Here is a 23,893-nt window from a genome sequence, read left to right as displayed (position 1 = left end):
GAAAATAAAGCTGAAGTTAAGAAGTTGTTATTTACAGAAAAGTGGTCAAAAACTAGTTTGTCCACGTCTATGTCAGTCATGTAGACCTAATTACAATTATTGCAGTTCTGTGTGCGTGCAGTGCTATTGTGTTGACCATATGTCATAGACTTGCATGAGGACAAACTGGTTTTTGAACATTTTTCGTAAAACAATTTTAACATGTATCTCCAATTCCAAGAAATATGCGTCTGAAAATGTGTAAATTTGGTTTGGACACTATCAGTTGGCCTTTCAAGATAAAACGCAACAAAAGATATTGACAACAGGCCATCGGATTTACTTTAACTCTATTTTTATAGAATTTTAAAGAATTTGTGTTTAATAAAGAAATAAAAAAAAAATAAACAAATCAGAGAATTTTGTGAGATTTCTTTCTTTCTGAGGTTTATTTGTATTTTCAAATTTTATACAACTTGTGTTTTATCTCCAAAAAAGTATGAAAAACAAAGAAATAAGAGAATTTTTTCTTTTTTACTTGTTTACCTGTAATTTCAGATTGTTTACAATTTGTGTTTATCTCAAAAAAGACTGCTAAACGAATAAAAAAAATAATAGAATTTTGTTAGTCTCTGATTTAGGTTTATGTGTTTTTATGGAGCACGTGAAAGTACCCCCTCAATGTTTAAAAATGGAGAGTTGGGGGAAACCACTTGGAGGGACATTCGAACACATCGCTGACGACGCCTGACACTCATGCGAAGACGTACAAAAATTGTGCAAATTCAGGGCAAAACAAGTCGTGCGTATTTCGTGCCCTTATGCGCGAACCATTACGCACATGCTGTGCGGCCTCCCATTAAGACTTGAAATCGGTCAAAAAGCGCCCTCTATAGTTCTCGCACAGAGTCCATTGATATGACCTGCATTGTTTTGGAAGGTCGTTGCATATCATACATTACATGCGTTATTCGGTGTATTTCTGGAGTTTGAGGCGAGGCACGATGTTCATGGATTGCATTTCTTGGAAGAGGAGTTTGCAGGCGTAGGGGATGCGTAGAGATGATACGCTGCTTGAAGACTTGCAGTAATGACACCTGGAAACAGATAAAGAAAAGAACAACCGTCATAAGCTAGTCATAAGCCAATCAAAAGTCATCACAAGTCATCACAAGTCATCACATGTCAATCACATAATGTCAATCACAAGGCATCACAAGTCAATCACAAGTTAATCACAAGTCATCACAAGTCATCACAAGTCAATCACAAGTCAGTTACAAGTCAATCACAAGTTAATCACAAGTCAATCACAAGTTAATCACAAGTCAATCACAAGTCAATCACATGTCAATCACAAGTTAATCACAAGTCAGTCACATGTCAATCACATGTCAATCACAAGTCAATCACAAGTTAATCACAAGTCAGTCACATGTCAATCACATGTCAATCACAAGTCAATCACAAGTTAATCACAAGTCAGTCACATGTCAATCACATGTCAATCACAAGTCAATCACAAGTCAATCACAAGTCAATCACACGTCAATCACAAGTCAATCACAAGTTAATCACAAGTCAGTCACATGTCAATCACATGTCAATCACAAGTCAATCACAAGTCAATCACAAGTCAATCACACGTCAATCACAAGTCAATCACAAGTCAATCACAAGTCATCACAAGTCAATCACAAGTAAATCACATGTCAATCACATGTCAATAACATGTCAATCACATGTCAATCACAAGTCAATCACAAGTCATCACAAGTCAATCACAAGTCAATCACAAGTCAATCACACGTCAATCACAAGTCAATCACAAGTCAATCACAAGTCAATCACAAGTCAATCCCAAGTCAATCACACGTCAATCACAAGTCAATCACAAGTCAATCACAAGTCAATCACAAGTCAATCACAAGTCAATCACAAGTCAATCACAAGTCAATCACAAGTCAATCACAAGTCCATCACAAGTCAATCACAAGTCAATCACATGTCAATCACAGGTCAATCACAGATCAATCACAGATCAATCACAAGTCAATCACAAGTCAAACACATGGGGTGGGGATGGGGTTGGGGTGGTGTTGGGAAGAGGGTGAGGGTGAGGCTGGGGGTAGGGTTGGGCTGGGGGTGGGGCAGGGGGGCTGGGGGTGGGGGTGGGATGGGGACTGGACTTTTCTACTTACCATCCTGAGTAGCCTAGCAGTCCACACTTTCCGCACACATCTACTTGGAATTGATCGCTAGAGATCATCAGCCGCTCCAGTAGCAGCATGCTAGCACCGTAGCCAATCAGACAGTCACGTTCCATCTCGCCAAGTCGCAATCCACCATCTCTGCATGGCATCAAATCAATCAGAGAGGAAGATTAAAGGGGTACGCTCAAGAGTAAGAACCCATTCGGGCTCGAAATTCGCATAACCAAGGAAATGATAATAGTTGGAAAGTTTGTCAAAATATAGAATGCAAATGTTAACACAACTATACCTTTGAAATTTGCTGTGTTTTTTTTAATGAAATTCCCACGCAAAGGAATTTCAGGGAACAAAATCTTGGTCCTCAAAAATCAAACTGTTGGAGCACTAGTCTTAATTCCAGTCACAACTTTTTTCAAAACTTTCTTCAAAATGCCTGGGTGCAAAAGATCGCTTTGCGTATTATTCTGAAGCTAGTCTGGGACCTGGTACTGCACAGTGAATCACACAGTGAATTGAATCCATTTTATGCGGCGCCAGTCTTTTGTTGACATGTGGCTAAAAATTAGATGATTGAAATAAAATGAAAACAAAATGAGACAGAACTGGGCAGAGGACGAAATGAGGATTTGTGGGTATTAGGAAAGAGAATAAAATTCTCCTTACAATACTGTTTGTTGTACTTCAATCAGACATTCCATTGACAAGTTACGGCTGTTTATAAAAGTTCGCATTTATCAACACGTCAAAAAAGTAAAATACCGAGAAAAAGGCCTTTAATGTTTCAACTGTTTTGTAAGTCTCACAAACAAAAAATGCAAAAATGTTCCTTAAAAATATTTATTCCGCAATTTTTACATTATTTCTGAAAATTTTTTGAGTAGACATATCAAAGATTACAACTATCAACACATCTGAAAATTAAAAAATAAAATCAACCCTATTTGGATTTTTGCATTTTTCTCCAATACGGCCTGTGCCAGTACCGTCTCATTTTACGAGAACAGGTCACAAGTTTTGTCGGATACGAGCTTACCTAGATCGCCCTTCTGTCGGTTGTCTCGTCAGCACAGCGCGAGGTCCCTTGGCCCTGGCATGCATTTTGTCCAGCACCATGTGTTTGAGTTTCTGGTAGTACACTGGACCAAAGTAGATGTAGGCACTCAATGGCTCTCTGCAACAAGAAAACCCCCCAAAAAGTTAAAAAGAAGAATATATTAATCCTCCTTTGGTTTGATAAGTCACAGACAGTCAAAATTCAATCCTGTTGAACTGCCATGCCTTTTAAGCAGGCTAGTCACCAACAGTCACCTCACTAAATGGCCAACTTTTTTAAAATAATTTTTTTTCCCCCAAAAAATTGTGGGAGCAGAACTGAAAATGTTACCCTGAGATAAGGTTCACAAAACTATTTCGATCTAGGGTTTAATGTACCGATCAATTTTTATGTAGTAAATAAATAACCTGCGAACATAAAACCTGATAATTTCTAATTGAACAAAACTGTAATGAAGAATTTTTGGCATCCTGTTGAGAAATAATGACAAAAGCTGGGATATAACTTAAAAAAAAGTATCATAGCCTGCACTCATTTTGTGCAAACTGTTTCTGGCTATGTCAATAGAGGGCGCTGCTTTTCTTATGTTTCTTAAGGGAACAAAGTAGTTCACCAAACAACGCTCTATAACTTCCATGGGTTCCATTTTTTAAAAATAAATTAGAAATCCTTCCATATGGGCTCCGTGCACCAACCAAAGAGGGCGCCCTTTCACCTAGCAACGACGTCCCATGGGCGGGACATTTCGCTGGTTGACGTGCACTGTTCCTTGTGTGTGACGCACGTACACCTGCACCCGATTTTATAAAACGCGTCTTATCCCTACGATGCGTCGCAGCTGCGATGCGTCCTGCTGGGATTTGTACTACACGCAGTGGCCGCGCTTTGCGCTTCTCTGCACAAAATTGCAGTCAGGCAAGATGGCGTCGGTCGGACACCCCCAACCGTACTTTCTTTGCCGGTGAGGGGGTACTTGTGAACGGAGTGGACAGGTGAAGATAAGAACTAAAGGGGTTACACGGGGGTCTTAAATCCGATGGATCTATAAGTGCCCAAAGAATTTACCCTGTGATGCCTGACGTGACATAGTCCTTGCCTAGATAGTTGAAGCCATGACTGATGAGATCCTGAGAGATGTCGACAACTTTGTCGCCGCCAAATGCTGCAAAAAAGAATGTGCAAAATGCAAAATCCATAAACTATTAACGATCATTAGCAAGTTGGAGAAGAGTATAAAATCTGAAGTTGTACTGCAGTGAAAACTGTGAATCTTTCGTTGGTCAGACATCTGTGCTAGTAAGCAGGAGGTCGTGAGTTCAACTCCCACCTGATCACATTCAATTCACACACTCAGTCTATCAGCAACTCTTAGGTGGAAAAGTTGAACAAAGCTGAAAGCAACTGGTCCGGATCTGCACATGCTTCCTTCTTCCAACTTATTAAAGAGGAGTGTAACTTACCCGTTCCATAATGGAACTTTCCTTTCAGGAGCCCCGCTTTGCCGGCCAGCAGCTCAATGAGTTTGCCGACAGTCATCCGAGACGGAAATCCGTGAGGGTTCATAATCTGCAGAAGTAAATTCATATTCATGAGCAAATTATCACCCAAGATTTTGAGTGTTAAGCTGAAAAGTGAGACGTGTTTACTTACGATATCAGGGCACATTCCCAGATCATTGAAGGGCATATCTTCCTGCTGAACGATCAAGCCACATACACTGTTGAGAAAAAAAATACAATTATTCCTCGTTCATCAGGCCACGATATCAGCATACATTCGGTCCTCAACCCTCACAGGTACCCATTTGTACTCCTGAGTGGAGAGAGGCAATTGTAGTCAAGTGTCTTGCCCAGGGGCACAAACACCAACGTCCCTGGTGTGCATTCACAAAATTAAAAGTTCCTGCCAAAAATCAGTGTTGGCTTACCCTTTCTGTCCATGGCGACTGCTGAATTTATCGCCAATCTCTGGTATTCTGGTCTGTCTGAGTAGCACCTTGATCAAGAAAGCTTCTTCAGGATTTGAGGTGATCAGAACCTTCTCAATGTAGGAATCCTGAGCACCTTTGAAGCTGAAAAATAAATAAATTACATAATGTGATCTTGCAAAATCAGACGGAACTAAGAAATGGTTCATATATAAATTATTGGTAGATTTTCAGGGTTAAACCCTACTTTAAGATGAAACGGAGCAATTTATAGACGTCGGGGAATTGTAAGGTCAGGGAACCAGTCTAGCTTGCTTGTATACGTTTCAAAGGTGTGTAATCGATTGCAAACAAAATGCAGACTAACTAAATATGGTAAATTGGGGCAGTCTTTGAAAAAAGCCCGTTTTTTAACACTGGTCAGCTGACCAGTATTGGAAATTGATACAAAAATACAAATTTCTTGAAAATGTCAGCACACCAGGTGCCATGATTTTACAGGATGCTTTAGACTGTCATTCACTAACAGTCCAGTAAGATATTTCATAATAATTTGGTAGTTTTGTTTTTGATGTTTGCAAATGTTTATATTCCCTTTCTGAACACACAGAACAAAATTAACATATTTGTACAAAACATATGATGAATAAAACCTTACGTTATAGGCACATCCCGGTACTCGGCTTGCTGTTCACCGGTGGCGTTACTAGGCAACGGGTTCATGGTGACAACCGGCATGGATTTATTCAACAGGACTTGCTTGTTCTTCACGCGCTCTCCTGAAATACGGAACAAAATAAATCAATAAAAATTTACAACTATGGATCATAACATGGTCAACAAGTCAACAATTTTTTAAGCTAACATGCAAACATACATTCTGTGCAAATTTGTCCTTTTTCAGTCAAAATCAATCAAGTGACTGTTTTCAACAATTAAGAGCTCCCAAACTACATAAACAGGATTGACTGGCTGTGACTATTTATTTAACTTGATGCAGCTATGCTTTGACTGCAGGTGATTGCAACAGCGCCCTCAGTTGTCAGGAAAAGCATGGAACAATTTTGATATTATAAAAAATTGCACTTTACAAATATTTTTACCAAAAAAAGAATGTCTCACAATTTGCAATATTTCTGAAAAATGAAAAATTGGACAAAACATGGTCCAGCGTAAAAATAATGTCACCAACTCTTTAATATTTTTCAGCAAGTCGAAGAATTTCACACTTGGTATCATACATCTATTTTTATTGTACATACCTGGCGCACATATGCCATCCAAGTCCAGCACTTCATGTCTCCATATTGGTTTCTTAGTAGCTGCGTCTAGCATCGGACCCATCATACGATCATATGTCTGATTGGCGTAGCGTTTCAGTGTGCACTTCTGATTGCGATATACCAGACAACGTCCGACACCTGCAAAAATGAAACCATTCATAGACAATCTCAGCTCTCTGGGGAGTATACAGCTCGATGCAGCCATTTCGACACAAAAGTCAATCACAATAACCATCTCTGCCCTCACAGGTACCCATTTACTCCTGGATAGAGAAGCAATGAGTGACAAAGTGCCTTGCCCAAGGGCACACGCACCATGACCCCAGGCTGGACTCAAACCCACAACCTGCAGAATTACCCGCAGACCACAAATTTGATGCTCCAAAAAATAAATGAATAAGTACCTCTATCTACGGATGCTTTGTTCAAGATGAGTGCGTCCTCAATATCATAACCGCTGTAGCTCATTACGGCTATAATTGCGTTCTGGCCGGCTGGGATTTTATCGAAGCCGATCAGATCGATCGTCTGAAAAAAAAAACAGCACAAATAAAATCATTATTAATTTTACGATTACATTCATGGCTTCTGACTAGCGCCCTTGAATAAGACATTGAAAAAAAAGGAACCACCAACATAGGGCTGGATAGCTCAGTTGGTAGAGCACTGCAAATGGCAATCCGGAGGTCCCAGGTTCAAACCCCACTCCAGTCAATTTTTTTTCAACTTTTAAATTATTGAGAGCATTTTGAGAATGACTGCAGAGCCCGCTGATGTATATATATTAATATTTGTAATCGTTAATATGTCTACTACACTTATTTTAAAAAAATAAAATATAAAATTATGGGTTAAAACTGTTTTTAAAGGAAAGACAATTGGCATCTTTCATTTTAACGACTACAAGACAGTCATAACTTTAAAGGCTTTTTCTCAGTATTTCACTATTTATGACATGTCAATAAATGCGAACTTTAAACAGCCATAACTTGTCAACGGAATGTCCAATTGAATAGGACATTTCCTTTTCCTAATATCCGCAAACCCTCATTTCGACCTCTGCCCAGTTCTGTCTCATTTTGGCAGAACATCTCACGGTTGCAAAAATGTACAAAACTTCTTGAGGGGTACAAAATGTATTAACAAATTTGCAAATATACCCTTGATTTGACGAGAGGCGCTTGTGGATATGCCAGTAGGTACATCAGGGTGTCGATGCGATTCCGCTGGTTGTAGGCGATGGTTCCTATCACAAATTAAAAGAAACTTGACAATGAAGGCCTCGTGGTAAGTGGGACACAGACGAACTACATTATTCCGTGTGCTACGAGCACGAGCGCGATAATGAATTTATCTTCAAGCAACTTGACGCACTAAAAACTTTTTAGCAGTTATCCTATGCGTGTTTGTACGGAATGGCGCGCACATCTTAAAATAGCCCAATGCATGGAGTGCGGTATGGACCGTGGCCGTGTTACATGGTTATATGTAGCACGGCTTGTTGCCATGGATCGACAAATCAGGATCGAGGATTTAAGATTACTCAAAGATAAATGTACATGTACTACAAACACCCCGAAGACAGACAGACAGGCAGACAAAGGGAGAACAACAGATTATTTGTTGTCCTCGAGTGTTCGTCTTTTGTTGGCAACGGTCCTTGATCATTAGTGCGTGTGTGCTTAGTCTATGGGAGAGTGTTATATTATAGGGACAAAGGAAAACACAAAGCCTTGTCCTCGAGAGTATAGTAAAACAAGACTGCGTGTACTTGCTGTGTGACTTCACTTATTTCAGTATGAAGTGGCCGTAACTTTTCATCTACCCATTCCAAATCTTCGCAAATAATTTGGTTTGGCGCGACTCCGGAACGCCGTTCTGAGGGTCATGTGACTTCTGAAGTCATGTGACTTACCCATTGCCTGCTTGCCCATGGCACATTGGTACGTGTTTCTGGGTGACTGGTTGTGGTGTGGGTAGGGGATGAGCCCAGCGCACACACCCAGGATGGTAAACGGTTCGATCTCTAAATGGGTCGTCTCACTGTGAAAAATACAACAGAAAAACGATCAAACACTACATTAGTGGGTATTAGTATACAACTATTGAGTGGCTCGGAGTGAATTTGGAGAAATATTATCGAAAGGTAAAATCTGGACTTTTCCATTTCACTAGGCGAAGCCGAATAAACTAAAAAAGTCCAGATTTTACAGAGCCATAATATTCCTCCCATTTCACAATTTAAAGCCACTCAATATTTGTTTAATATAACTGACATAGATCTTTGTCATTTGATATTGTTTGAACTTTTATTTCAAAACAAAATTGGTGGAAAATGTATTTCTCTCTTCCAAACCACCCCTTCACGAAAATGTTTAAACCCAACTCTGTAGCGCTGGCTCTTTGGAACAATACGCGCTACGCGCAACGCTGAACGCGCTCACCAGTATGCATTTGCACACAAAACCGTGTCATGGAACAAGAATGATCCTAACTGTTGAATAGTATTTCCCATTCCCCATGGGCAAATGGGACTTTTTGAGCCCCGGCGTGAATGGGAGCAATAACGAATATCACATGATGTAGGTTCCACCAATCAAATGACAAGGATCTGTATGTTGGTTATATAATTCTAAACATCAGACTCCACGAACCCCTTCTGGGTACGAGCCTTAACAAAGACAAAAAAAGACCGACTGAAATGGTCTTAATACTAACCTGGTTATGAAGGATTCATACAGCTCTATCCGACAGTTGTTTTCTTCATATACATTGAGATACTCCACCAGTCCATCTCCAATGAAATTTTCTATCTAATCCAAACCACTAACTATTACACTATTAACCAAACCACTAACTACTATTAACCAAACCACTAACTACTCAGTAACCAAAGCACTAACCTGGTTATGAAGGATTCATACAGCGCTATCTGACAGTCGTTTTCTTCGTTTACATCGAGATACTCTACCAGTCCATCTCCAAGGAAATCTTCTATTTAACCCAAACCACTAACTACTAAACTATTAACCAAACCACTAACTACTATTAACCAAACCACTAACTACTCAGTAACCAAAGCACTAACCTGGTTATGAAGGATTCGTACAGTGCTATCTGACAGTCGTTTTCTTCGTTTACATTGAGATACTCCACCAGTCCATCTCCAATGAAATTTTCTATCTAATCCAAACCACTAACTATTACACTATTAACCAAACCACTAACTACCCAGTAACCAAAGCACTAACCTGGTAATGAAGGATTCGTACAGCGCTATCCGACAGTCGTTTTCTTCGTTTACATCGAGATACTCCACCAGTCCATCTACAAGGAAATCTTCTATCTAACCCAAACCACTAACTACTAAACTATTAACCACACCACTAACTACTCAGTAACCAAAGCACTAACCTGGTTATGAAGGATTCGTACAGCGCTATCCGACAGTCGTTTTCTTCGTTAACAACGAGATACTCCACCAGTCCATCTCCAAGGAAATCTTCTATCTAACCCAAACCACTAACTACTAAACTATTAACCAAACCACTAACTACTCAGTAACCAAAGCACTAACCTGGTGATGAAGGATTCATACAGCGCTATCTGACAGTCGTTTTCTTCGTTTACATCCAGATACTCCACCAGTCCATCTCCAAGGAAATCTTCAAAGCTGCGGATTCCTTGATTCAGTTCTTGCATGTGTTGGTTGGTCACTTTGGGCCGAGCATTCTGAACTATGATGTACGGTCTGTGTGGAAAACATCGTCAAATAAACTTTTTACAAGAAAAACCTTTTAAAAAACTTCAAATACACAGAGATGGGTTCTCATTTTATTGTATTGCATGTTGTTGCATTTATCAGGGTTCGCATTTCAGCTGTGTTGTATTTAGCAGGGTTCTCAATTCAGATGTGTTGCATTTTGTTGCATTTATCAGGGTTCTCATTTCAGCTGGGTTGCATATGTAGTTATATTTAACAGGGTTCTCATTTCAGCTACGTTGCATGTTGTTGCATTTATCAGGGTTCTCATTTCAGCTGGGTTGCATATGTAGTTATATTTAACAGGGTTCTCATTTCAGCTACGTTGCATGTTGTTGTATTTAGCAGGGTTCTCGTTTCAGCTGTGTTGCATGTTGTTGCATTTAAAAGGGTTCTCATTTTAGCTGTGCTGCATTTTGTTGCAATAAGCAAGATTCTCATTTTAGATGTGTTGGATTATGTCACATTTAGCATGGTTCTCATTTCAGCTGGGTTGCATTCAGCATGGTACCTGAAGAGAACCTGACGGGGGTTAGGGCTAATAGAATAAAAAAGCTGACAATTCACCTGCAAACGCGGCCGCCGTCTGACGCGATGTAGACTGTCCGTTGCGAATGATTTGCAAAGATGGAAACAAACTCGTTGACGTAACCGGCGCGCCGCATCATGCGGAACGTCCGAACCAACTTCTTGTGATCACAGATGACTCCGAGGATGTTTCCATTCAAGAAAACCAGGTAGGTGTATGGAGAACTCAGCTCTTCGCCTGACAATAGACTGATGTCTTCGACGCCGAGGTTGAAAGCTAACTGGACGATGGGTTGCTCTTCCATGTCTGTGGTGATGTGCGTCATTAGGGCAAGATTTTTCACAAGTCCACATGCCTGAAAATAAACAAAAATCTTCCTATTTCGTTTGTCCTAAAATGCTATACTTTCTTGAAGGCATGTAGGACAAAAGTGGGCAATTCCAACATTATTAAATGTCTGGGATAGATCTTTTAAGAGCTCAGTGAATCAACCTGAATTTTTTTCAAATCTATACATCCATCATCTAGTAATGGTCAAGGAGATTACAGACTAGGAGTTTTGGATCATTTCTCTGAATCATTAATGAGATATCATGGTTAATTGGCTCTGTCACGGACAGTACAATTCCATTCACACCGCTGGAAATGCCCAAGTGTACAGTAGGACCTTTTGCAATTTTCACCAAGTACCTACAAATTTAATTTAAAACCCTCCTATGCAAACATGCATTCTGAGCCATGCTGTTACTTGGGTCAATATTGTTCAAGTGACCCATTGGTTTGTTACAAGTACACCAGGGGAAGTGGAAGGAAGTGACCTTTTAAACAGCAGGAGGGTTAATTGACAGAAATCTTGCTAAAAGTGAAGATAAAATAACTAGACTGGTATCAAATTACCCAGTGAAACTATTTCAACTGAAATGTAATATCATTTGAAAGATAACAATCTTGGAAGTGGTTTTAAAAAGTTTGTCCACTGGCACACTTTTGCGATGCCTACAGAATCTAGTTACCGACCCCAACAAATTTTGCATATTTTTTTCTCTGTTTTCTCAAAATGTATAGTATCCACTGAGCTGAAACTTCAACATGTTAGTTGTTTGTACCCTACTTAAGATTTTGAGCAATTTTTGTTGCTTCAAAATGAACCAAAAACCCACAAAGAGCAAATGATCCTGAAACTGACCTCTCCTTCTGGCGTGTCCGATGGACACAACATGCCCCACTGTGATGGTTGCAAGGACCGTGGACCGCTCACTTTCCTGGTCTTTTCAAACTGTGTTGAAATACAACAAATATAGAGATGTAATGTAGTTCATTAAGTCAATCACAAGTCAATCACAAGTCCATCGAAAGTCCATCACAAGACAATCACAAGTCAATCACAAGTCAATCACAAGTCAATCACAAGTCAATCACAAGTCAATCACAAGTCAATCACAAGACAATCACAAGTCCATCACAAGTCCATCACAAGTCCATCACAATCAAAAGTCAATCACAAGTCAATCACAAGTCCATCACAAGTCCATCACAAGTCAATCACAAGTCAATCACAAGTCCATCACAAGTCCATCACAAGTCAATCACAAGTCCATCACAAGTCAATCACAAGTCCATCACAATGCATCTATAAGCCTACCTGGCTTGATATTCTTGTCATCATTCCCAGACATGAGATGTAGGATAATCTGGACAGTACTTGAGTCACTCCAGCACGATCCATCTTGAAACGCTTGACTGACCAGTTACCCTGAAAAACATTTTAATACAATTATTTTTATACATCATCGTGTCTGTGCAACAAGGTAATATTTCCTAAAATGGGCCGGACGTGAAACACAAGTTTTAGAATGTCAAAAGGTCGTATCTCATGTAAAATAACAAGGATGTGCACACAAAGTCAATGGACGTCAAGATATGACTTTGTTGCACGGAGCGTATTCGCGTGAGATACGACTATGTTGCAGAATGGAGTTATGACCTTGTTGTACTGACGCGACGAAATGTAGTTTCTATGACTGATAATCTCACTGTTTGATGTAGTGTTTATCAGGCCAATTGGTAATCGGATCCTGTCTCATATGTTTGATTAGGATTAGTGATTGTTAACTAGGGTTTGTGAGGGGTTAACTAGGGTTAGTGATGGGTTAAGTAGTTTATATGACCAATAATCTCACAGTTGATATAGCTGTAATCAGGTCATTGGTAAATCTGATCCTGTCTCATACCGGGGGTATATTTCACTAGGGGTTAGTGATGGGTTAACTAGGGTTAGCAATGTTTTAACTAGGGTTAGTGATGGGCTCACTAGATTAAGTGACGGGTTATCTGGGATTAATGGTGGGCTAACTAGGGTTATTGATTTGTTAACTAGTTTTATGATGATCTCACCGTTGATATAGCCGTAATCAAGCCATTGGTGATCTGATCCTGTCTCATATGCTTGACGATGTCAAACTGCGCAGCTCGAGGTTTGGGAATCGTCTGGTCAGCGATCTTCTTCAACTCACTGTTGAATTTCTTGAACAAATCTTCGAAGAGCAGTGCTATCAACTAAAAACAAATAACATCTTCATAAACATTTCTCATTTATGATATCAATATCCACAAATTTAAAAATGACACCAAATACATAAACCTCAAATTCCTAAGAATGCAAATAAAAGGAGAGAAATTTAAATTTTTATATAAACCATGAAGCTGTATCCTCTTTGAGTGATCCCCGTTTGCTATTTCCTAGGTTTGCAGCATTGCTAATGTTGCTAGCATCGTGACTTTGGGCATGATCCCTGGCTACATGGCAAATACTGGTATGGGTTGATGGCTTCTGACTAGCGCCCCTTGAACAAAGACATTGACAAAATGGGGAACCGCCAACATAGGGCTGATAGCTCAGTTGGTAGAGCACCGGAACGGCAATCCGGAGGTCACAGGTTCAAACCCCGCTCCAGTCAATTTCATTTTAAACTTTAACAAGGCAAGGCAAGTCTAGTAAAGCTGGTCCCAGAGTGCATACAATTCTACTCAATTGATTCAGAATGGCTATTTTCTGGAAGTCTTTGCATGCATCTTTCCACACAATGGCCAGATTTAGCCCATTCATTGCTATTACAGGTAATCCTATACAATAGCACTGCCCGACTCACAAGTGACAGTGAGTCATAGAGGTACAACAAATACAATAGGCTGGCCCTCTGGGACCAGCAAAAAGTCGACGTACCTGCCCGGCCAATTCAAGTCTCTTGTTGCCATAGTAATCTCTATCGTCGACTTTGACCGCATCTCCCTGGGCCTGGATCACACGACGAACCATCAACGCCAGATAAATGCATTTAGGTTTGAAGTTGAATTGAACGACCTACAACGTTCAGCAAAAAGGGAACATTACATCAGATTTGTTGAATTTAAAGGTACATGTCCAAACACTTGTAAAAAAAAAGTGTGCCCTTGGACACACTTTTTAAAAATTTGATATTGATGGCATCGTTTGAAAGAAACGACAACTGAAGGTGGTGTTATAAAAAAAAGTGTGGCTGTGGACACACTTTTTAAAAATTTGATATTGATGGTATTATTTGAAAGAAACGACAATTGAAGGTGTTTTTTTTAAAAGGTGTGCCCGCGGACACACTTTTTAAAATTTTATATATTGATGGTAACATTCGAAAGAAACGACAGTAGAAGGTGGAGTTATATAAAAAGTGTGCCCGCGGACACAGTTTTTAAAAATTTGATGATACTGATGGGACCATTCTAAAGAAACGACAATTGAAGGTGGTGTAATAAAAAATGTGTGCCCGTGGACACACTTTTAAAAGTTCTTTATGATGATATTCGTTAAATAATGCATAGATTTTCCATGCATTATTCAAATAAATATATGCGTGGCCCACGAAGGCCACGTGCTGTAACATGCGTGTGGCTGATTTCTGGAAAGTTTTTTGCCAACCAAGCTCGTAGATATGGTACTTACGGGTACATGGGCTAGTACTGTGGTTGCTAAAATCTCCCTCGCTTCGTCAATTTTGCTCCGTTTTGCTCCGCCCCACATGCGCTTTTGTCTCACTTTACTTCCGATATACTTCAGGGCCTGTAAAAAAAATAAAGACACTTCACAATGAACGTTAAATTCACTACCACATTTTTAGGAAACTTTTATATTAGGGAGCTGAGTTAGTCCAATGCAGACGTGTACAGTTCAAGCATGGACTCAACGCTACACGGTTTCTAATGATAAAAAAATTGACATTTCCTGGATTAGTTGTTACAATCTTTTCTTATATATGTAGTCATGAATTTCTATTCAATGTAGGTGATTCCCAATACAGTGCGCCAAGAGTTTGCCACGGAGAGTCCTTTTTTCGCAGCGCATTGTGGGAGACGGTCGACAAATTCGCTGTGGCGCAAGGACGCTTAAAATTGTAAGTTTGTCCGGTCAGTAGTTTCGTAAGCATTTGATTCGAATATGATTTTTTTTTTTATCGAACTGGTGGTTTGTTTTTTTGAGATGGCAGAATGCTAGTGGTATGCCCCAATCCATCAAAAATTTCCTCTAGTTATCTGACATTTGTTCAAACGGTGGCAAGTCGGCCATGTTTTTGGCGACAGTCAAGTTGAAAATGGACTCTCCGTGGCAAACTCTTGGTGGCGCACTGTATTGGGAATCGCCCGTACTGATTCAGAATGGCTATTCACTGTTGGTACTTTCACGCATGTGGTGTGCACAGTTGGCCGTATTTTGTCATAGGGTAATCCTATACAATAGCACTGCCCGGCTGTCTTTCACAAACTACAGTCAGTCAGTGGGATACAATGAGGATTCTAGTCCTCTGATATACCACGATATAAAAAAACGATTGTCTGTTGTGACATGGTCCATGGGTTTTTGGAACCAACCAGTGTTCAAAAACGCCACGAATCATTTACCTGCGTCTGTGTGTATATCTGTAGTCTATGACACTCTTCCAAGTTGGGTGCGAATACTGCCATCGTGTTCTCCTCAACTCCGATGACTTGGACGATCTCTTGATCGCTTTCCATACCCATGGCTTTGAAGACTGCCACAATAGGGATGTCCTGTTAAACGACAAGGAAAATCCGTTCACATGTGTTGTGGTAAAGTGTCTTGCCCAAGAACACAAGCCCAATGCTCATTGGCAGGCTTTGAACCAATGTACAATCGCGGTGTCTGAATCGTGTGCGCTTGTTTGTGGTTTCGATCCCTGCCTGGGAGCATGGAGCTTGAGCTCTTGGGCAAGACGCTTTACCCACGCCGCATGGGTTCAAACCCTGAAAGGGGGATATGGTGCTTGTGTTCTTGGGCAAGACACTGTACCCATGGCACATGGGTTCAAACCCCGACAGGGGAACATTGTGCTTGTGTTCTTGGGCAAGACACTTTACCCACGGCACATGGGTTCAAACCCTGACAGGGAACATGGTGCTTGTGTTCTTGGGCAAGACACTTTACCCGTGGCACATGGGTTCAAACCCTGACAGGGAACATGGTGCTTGTGTTCTTGGGCAAGACACTTTACCCACGGCACATGGGTTCAAACCCTGACAGGGAACATGGTGCTTGTGTTCTTGGGCAAGACACTTTACCCACGGCACATGGGTTCAAACCCTGACAAGGGAACATTGTGCTTGTGTTCTTGGGCAAGACGCTTTACCCATGGCACATGGGTTCAAACCCTGACAGGGGAACATGGTGCTTGTGTTCTTGGGCAAGACACTTTACCCATGGTATATGGGTACAAACCCTAATAAGTTGAAATGGTGCTTGTGTTCTTGGGCAAGACACTTTACCCAAGGCACGTGGGTTCAATTCCTGAAAGGATTGGTTCAATTCTCTTCAATGCTTGTGTTCTTAGGTAAGACACTACAATTGCCTCTTTCCACCCAGGAGTACAAATGAGTACCTGTGAGGGCACATTAGATTGCTTACTCTCTGACTGTTATGGAACTAGATTAAAGCCATTTATGAGACTCAATTCCCCCCCCCCCCCCCAAAAAAAGTGGACTCAGCTTTCCAATATTTATTTTGGAATCAATTCTCTTCGCTTCTCGTGCAGAGAAATCCAAAGCCTATGTCATTTGCCCACCTCTGACATGGTGTTGTGTTTGAGGAAGTGACGTCCTTTCTTGAGGATGACGTTGGTTCGACTCTTCTTCTCATGAGTTGAACTAAGAAAAAATGAAGACATACATGAAGCTTGAATTCTGTTAGCTTGAGGTCATCGATAAAAAAAATCAATGTCAATATTGCTTGAAAAAATGCCAAAACTTTGCATTACCCCAAAACCCTGGCAGGTGCAACACAGTGCATCAGGTGTAAAAGTCTGTGGGACCTTGCTACACCAGTGCATAAACAGCCAATTCTGAGACAACAAGAGCTAGTCCCATTGAACAAGGACACAGTTGTGTCCTGCTGCATGCGGTGAGCACAGACTCTGAGGCAGTTTGGCCTTGAGACTTTTGACCTGATGGATCTTGCTGCACTGGGCAGGCTTGTCACTTAGACAAATGTTGCATGTTGCTGCGTTTGGCAGGGTATCTAGCCAAAATACCCCAAGGTTAGAGGTAGAGTTAGGGTTAGGATGAACATACCTGGTAACATTGCATGTGACACCACCTTTCTTGCTGGACTCTACTATCATTCTATTCTTGGACAGTTGTTCCTGGATCAAGATGACTTTCTCCACGCCTTTACAGATGAAGTAGCCCCCTGGGTCTAGGGGGCATTCGTTGAGTTTTGCTAGCTCAGCGGGGCTCTTCCCATTCAAGACGCAGTTGGAACTTCTCAACATGATTGGCATCCTATGACACAGAATAATCACAATCACATTAAATTATGGGGTTTTACCAAACCAGTTTCGATTTGATTCTATCACAAGTCCATCACAAGTCCCATAAAGTCATAACAAGTCCATAAAAAGTCCACACAAGTCAATCACAATTTTGAATGGACTTGTGATGGACTTGTGATGGACTTGTGATGACTTGTGATGGACTTGTGATGGACTTGTGATAGACTTGTGATAGACTTGTGATAGACTTGTGATGGACTTGTGATGGACTTGTGATGACTTGTGATGGACTTGTGGTGAACTTGTGATGACTTGTGATAGACTTGTGATTGACTTGTGATAGGCTTGTGATTGACTTGTTAGGACTTGTGATTGACTTGTGATTGACTTGTGATTGACTTGTGATAGGCTTGTGATTGACTTGTTAGGACTTGTGATAGACTTGTGATGGACTTAAAATAGACTTGTAATGGATTGTGATGGACTTGTGATGGACTTGTGATTGACTTGTGATGGACTTGTGATGGACTTGTGATGGACTTGTGATGGACTTAAAATGGACTTGTAATAGATTGTGATGGACTTGTGATGGACTTGTGATTGACTTGTGATGGACTTGTGATTGACTTGTGATTGACTTGTGATAGGCTTGTGATTGACTTGTAAATGACTTGTAATGGACTTTTGATGGACTTGTGACCACTCTGTGATAGACTTGTGATGGACTTGTGATAGACTTGCGATGGGCTTGTGATTGACTAGTGATAGACTTGTGTTGGACTTGTGATGGACTTGTGATAGACTTGTGATCACTTTGTGATAGACTTATGATAGACTTGTAAAAGGCTTGTGATTGGCTTGTGAAGGAATTCCACATACCTTCCAATAGGTAAATTGTTTCTTATGACTCTCTGTGATCCTCTAGTGTATTCCACATCTACTGTGATGGGTGCGGAGTAGGTCATATCTCGCAGACGGCATTCATGAGGAGATATCGGCTTAGTGATGTTGAAACTCTCCTCAACATCTGGCGTTCCGACATAAATGTTGAGATACCTTGAAATAAAAAATCGGAAAGTTGATAAATGTAGATCATCGTGGTCCAATGGTTACAGTGTTCAACACGTGCAACGGTGTATCAGTTTGAACCCTGACAGCAACATGGTGCTTGTGTTCTTGGGCAAGACACTTTACCCATAGCACATGGATTCCCAAGCTGACAGGGGAACATGGTGCTTGTGTTCTTGGGCAAGACACTTCACTACAATTCCCTCTTTCCACGCAGGAGTATGGATAATGTGAAAGATTCTGTACAAATCCAGCAATCCTTTCCCTTCACAATAGAGGATTGTGAAACAGATTGATGTTTTTTTGCATGATTTTTTGAATGGATAGAAAGTGCACTTACTTCATGTAGAAATTGGGATCGGCGTCACTCATAACCTTCTCATTGGCCAACATAATCTTCTTGATCTAGAAATATAAAAAAAAAAGTTGGTTTGTGGCAACGCATTTTAATAATTCAATTCAACATCTTAATATAAAAGACCTACGTAGAAATATGAGCCATAATTCTAAACACAAATTACACTTACAATTACACAAATTTCTGTTGTTTAGTTATGTAGTGATAAGATACTCATTGTGCTTCAAAGTTGTCACGTGTTCAAGTTAAAAAAAAAAAAGTCTCCGGTTTCTAGTATGGAGCTTGCCCAAAAAGTGGTGCGGCGACATGGCTTTTTTTTTTTTTTTACCTGTTTTTTTTGCTTCAAATGTCGGCTGATGACTGCAAATGGTGCCCGACTAAATATTATGGGAGACCAGAGAGGCCACATAAAGCTTATTCTCGATCATAACCCCTTCTAAAAACCTGTTAAAATTGTGCAGCAGCAGGATTCCAGTCAAACCAGTGAGTTTGGCGGTTTTGAGACATCATCTTTCATTGAAAAAAAAACTTTTTCATTTTGCCGACGCTCATGGCTACGGCGACGCGCGCGCATACCAGAAACCGGAGACTTTTTTTTTTTGGCCTTAAGGAGATTACCTCAACATTGATGAAGTAGTTGAAGGAATCTATATGCTGTCTGACCAAACCTCGCACCTTCAGAAACGCAGGAAGGAGTTTCCATTTTTCCTATAAGAGAACACAAAAATAATTAATCATGATCAAAACTCCCTGAAGCAGAGCCAGTGACATCCTGGAGCAGTGCGGACGACTTCAAGTATAATGATCCAGCCCTGAATTTATGCACGGCTGAGCATAAACAACACAATTAAGGTCCCGCCTAAGATATTGATTGACACAGTGTAGGGCTGTGCCGAATATTCGAATATTCGGTTATTCGATCGATAATCGAATATTCGAATATTTATTTTCGAATAAGAATATTCGGTGGTGATATGCAATGAAATAAAAAGGTGGAAAAAACTTTTTTTTTAACAACAAAAGTGTATTCTCAAAGTTAAGTTTCAAGTTGCTGCCAAAAAAAACATAAAAGTAGCTTGTATATATGCCAAGCAATAATGCCATACATATATTACTTCTGCTTTGGGAGTGCTTGCAGTAAAGCCAACCCATTTTTTTAACGCCGGACTGCAACACCAATCGCTGATGCTTCCGACAAGATAAACAAGACATTTTGTCTTTCATGTCTTCACAAAACACTTCCTGACACCTTTTCATATCAAACTTCTAGCATGAGTAGTAACGTTTCCGTTGTCCGTATTTTTGTTTGTTGTTGTCCTACTTACAATCCCTACTTTCAAAAGAAAACTGCCGCTGTTTTCCCCGATGCGATCCTGGCAAGTTTCCCCGCGCGTTGGTGTTACATGTACATGTACATGTACATGTGTGCAGCATAGGAAAATGCAGCGCGGCATTGGAGAGGAGCACGTGTTAATTTGCCCACGTGCGCAGTGGGAGGGGCTTACTGGATCGGCTATTGACATCGCGAAAATGGCATGCCAACATCGATGTAGAAGACCTCTGCAATCTCATGCAAAGAACTTGATTTCTTTTCTCTGTGTGGGCCTTTGTATTTTCCGTTTTCATGTACTTATTTTGAGGACGTACTGCTCGCACAGGGTCGCACAAGAAGCGGTACATATTTACACTGATACAGCGAAGCCAATTCCCCCCAAAGTTTTCCATCGCCTGTTCAATCGTGTCGAATGCACGTGGTTATAGGGAATCGCCTTGCACGCAGTATGCTGCCCACAGCACGTGGCGGTGTAGAAAACTTGTCATGAACCCCAACATTACTTTAAAACGTTTTGAAAACCTTGGTTAATTTACGTTACGGACTCTGGGATTTTTCTAAAAGAATTTCTTGTTTACTTTTAGGGGTAAATTTATTATGGCTGTTCGATGTTCGCCTCAATGCCTCCGTATACATGTACATGTACAAAATAATCTAGTTCTCTCAACTGATCAGAGCACCCTTTTATCGAACACATTTTCGTTCGCTGTCTGTCAGCTTTGTTCGCTGGGTTAGTCTGCTAATTGCACCCAATATTTGCACAAATAAAACATACATAAACACTTCAAAAACTAGTTCAGCAATTATACTTTCAGTAATAATAGCGGGAACCTCTGGCTTATTTCCTCCAAGTCGAGCAAAACGCAAGAAAAAGGGCAGACAACAGAGAGGATTTCAAACTCAAAAGAGCTCTCATTTATTTCGCCAGACAGACTTTGCGGTCAACTCACCGCACCGTACCCCTGATTCCCAGCATAGAAAACCACAGCTAGACAAAATGTATCAAAATGTTGCAAGTTGGAATATCCAAACCTTTTAGTGGCCTATTTGTTAGAAAGTTATCTACAGAGCACGCACTTAGCCAGACAAAAGAACCGGGTCAGCGCACCTGTGCCCTAATTAGCCCGCCAACAATGCGCCCGCCGGAGCTCGGCCGGCAATTTTTTTTTTTTTGCTGAAATGTCACCCTTCATGTTTTGGGTACACAGCTTATAATACATCCCCTGTGGGCAAACAAGGAAATACTGCTTTGCACATGTCAAGCTGGGGCGTGTGTATGCCGCGCCCACGCCCATTATTTGCATAAACTTAAATATGCATTTACAATTCAAAGACCCATATTTCATTGAATAAAGACATTAAATATCATAGGTTTTTTTCTTGGAGTTTTTGGTTGTTGAGAATAAGTTATTTAAAATGATATAAAATCATTTCCTCAATTCTTGGTGACAAAAGTGCGAGTTATTATTATAAAAGTGATTTTTTTCATCCTCAATACTGTGACTAGGAAGTACACCGTTTTGTAGACTTCAAGAAGCTTCCAGTAATAGATATGCTCGGTTCCTGTTTGCGAGTTAAGGGTCGGAGAGTCACAATAGCTGACGCCACCCGCCGTGTTTGGGGATCACGGCTTAATACGTCCCCCATGCAAACAAGGAATCCTTCACTCTAGCTTCTCTGGTTATTGTTAAAGGGAATATACATCATTTGCTTTTGCTGTAATTTTCAGAAATGGATGGAATTGGGGGGTTTGAAATATAAAGCAAATATAGTTACACTAACTTTTTGGAGGTTTTGGGTTCGAAAATGCTATAAAAACCAAGAAAAACGATCATTTTCCTGTAGTCTGGTTCCCTGACTCCATATAAGAAGAAACAGAGCAGTTTACATACATTTGGGAATTGTAAGGTCAGGGAACCAGTCTAGCTGGCTCGTACCCGTTCATAGGTTTGTAATCGATTGCAAACAAGTGCAATGGTCAATTGGGGCCAGTATTTGAAAAAAAAAGCCAGTTGTTTCCAACGCTGATCGGCCGATCAGCGTTGGAAATTGATACAAAAATACCACTTTTCTTGAAAATGACAGTATACCAGGTGCCATGATTTTACAGGATGCTTTAGACTGTCATTTACCAACATCCTATTAAGGTATTTCGCAAAAACTTGGTAGTTTTATTTTTCGATGTTTGCAAATGTTGTATATTCCCTTTAATCTTTAAATTACTGACGACTGAAGAACAACTGATTGTTGTCAAATACCTGACTTACCTGTGAAGAAATCATGCATGGCATGCTGACGTGCGCACGTACGTTGACTACATGTACATGTATGGCATATTTTTGCTTTTGAGGGAATTTGGAATGGCCAAATAACCGAATATTCGAATATTCGATCGATTGGAAGGTCGAATATTCGAATATTCAATTATTTGAATTGACTCAGCCCTAACACAGTGCATCCTCCAAAATGAGCCACACATTTTTCCACGTAGCCTCAGTCATGCATGCAAAATCCTCTGTTTTGCGAAGAGGGTTTTGGAGGATTTGGGAATTGTTAGGGTTAGCAAACACACAGTACAAAACTTTATTCAACTTGGACATGTCTTCAACAAAAAATTGGGGGGGACAAACATTTTCTGTACACTCATTTCTTATTTATACTACTACTTCGTACTAGGCTTAGGCCTAATTAATTTGTGAATCGATGATCAGTTAATTTTGGAAAAATACTAAAGAAAAAAATGTATTAAGCTTTGGCGAACTCACTGCCCCCCATAGCATAGGTTTTAAAACAAGATAGTGGATATTTTGCCGGAGGTAATGACGGCAAACTAACGATTACTAAGGGTTTGCCGGCGGCAATCCATATCAACAGAGGGCGCTGTACTCTTTAAAATAGGGCTGAATTATAAGATGTATTAAATTCCCACCAAATGTCGTGTAGCACGTTTGGTGTAATGGTTAAGCAAAGGCTCTAGTAAGCGGGATGACTCGCGTTCGATTCCGATCGCACCAAATTTTTAAGTTTTTTTTTCTCATCCCCAAATAAATAAGAATATTCTTCTTTTATTATTTTAACATGTCTCAAACATTTTTTGCAGAGTATTACATTTTCTTTTTCAGATTTGTGGCTCTGGAGGATTTTTTTTAAAAGGGAAATAAAGTCCGAAATTATAAAATGGTCTGAATCCCATCTTGTGAATACGAGGTAACAACGATAATTTTGGCATGGAGCCAGACTAAAACTTTTCACCGGAAAATGTTTAAGTACAAAAAAACAGTAACTGCGCATGTTCAGTGCATATCCGGCAAACTAACGTTTACTAAAGGTTTGCCGTCTCCGGCAAAATATACACTGCCTTAAAACAACGTTGCTTGTTTGTCATTCATCATGATGATGCAATACAATCTAAATCATAACAACACAAAAATGGCACCGGCATGACCGGGGGTCAATAATGTCAAAAACCAAGTTAAAAGGTTTAACTTAACAGTACCTCGACAGTTTTAATTGGTGCAGACAGTTTGGCAACATCAGCATCAGCAGCTGGCTCCTTCTCAGTATCTACACCCAT

The 23,893-nt window shown here is 40.3% G+C and overlaps 1 protein-coding gene across 1 annotated transcript; it reads right to left on the bottom strand.

Annotated features, from left to right (window-relative positions):
- Nucleotides 1-110: 110 nt before the first annotated feature.
- Nucleotides 111-23,893, bottom strand: LOC119725774 (DNA-directed RNA polymerase III subunit RPC2-like). Its single transcript, XM_038197341.1, has 26 exons — nucleotides 23,816-23,893; nucleotides 19,605-19,694; nucleotides 18,969-19,033; nucleotides 18,440-18,616; nucleotides 17,361-17,570; nucleotides 16,856-16,937; nucleotides 15,678-15,827; nucleotides 14,725-14,841; nucleotides 13,972-14,109; nucleotides 13,143-13,304; nucleotides 12,391-12,501; nucleotides 11,935-12,024; nucleotides 10,787-11,103; nucleotides 10,034-10,207; nucleotides 8,372-8,499; nucleotides 7,617-7,702; nucleotides 6,861-6,984; nucleotides 6,436-6,594; nucleotides 5,832-5,952; nucleotides 5,174-5,317; nucleotides 4,897-4,963; nucleotides 4,707-4,812; nucleotides 4,312-4,408; nucleotides 3,226-3,363; nucleotides 2,181-2,330; nucleotides 111-1,076 (listed from the first exon to the last, which is right to left on the bottom strand). Exons 1-26 carry the CDS (start codon nucleotides 23,891-23,893, stop codon nucleotides 947-949), a joined length of 3,411 nt encoding a protein of 1,136 aa, XP_038053269.1. The 3' UTR covers nucleotides 111-946.

Source organism: Patiria miniata, unplaced genomic scaffold (genome assembly GCF_015706575.1).
Source record: "Patiria miniata isolate m_02_andy unplaced genomic scaffold, ASM1570657v1 HiC_scaffold_19, whole genome shotgun sequence".
Lineage (NCBI taxonomy): Eukaryota > Metazoa > Echinodermata > Asteroidea > Valvatida > Asterinidae > Patiria > Patiria miniata.
This window is presented reverse-complemented; position numbering and strand designations above follow the sequence as displayed.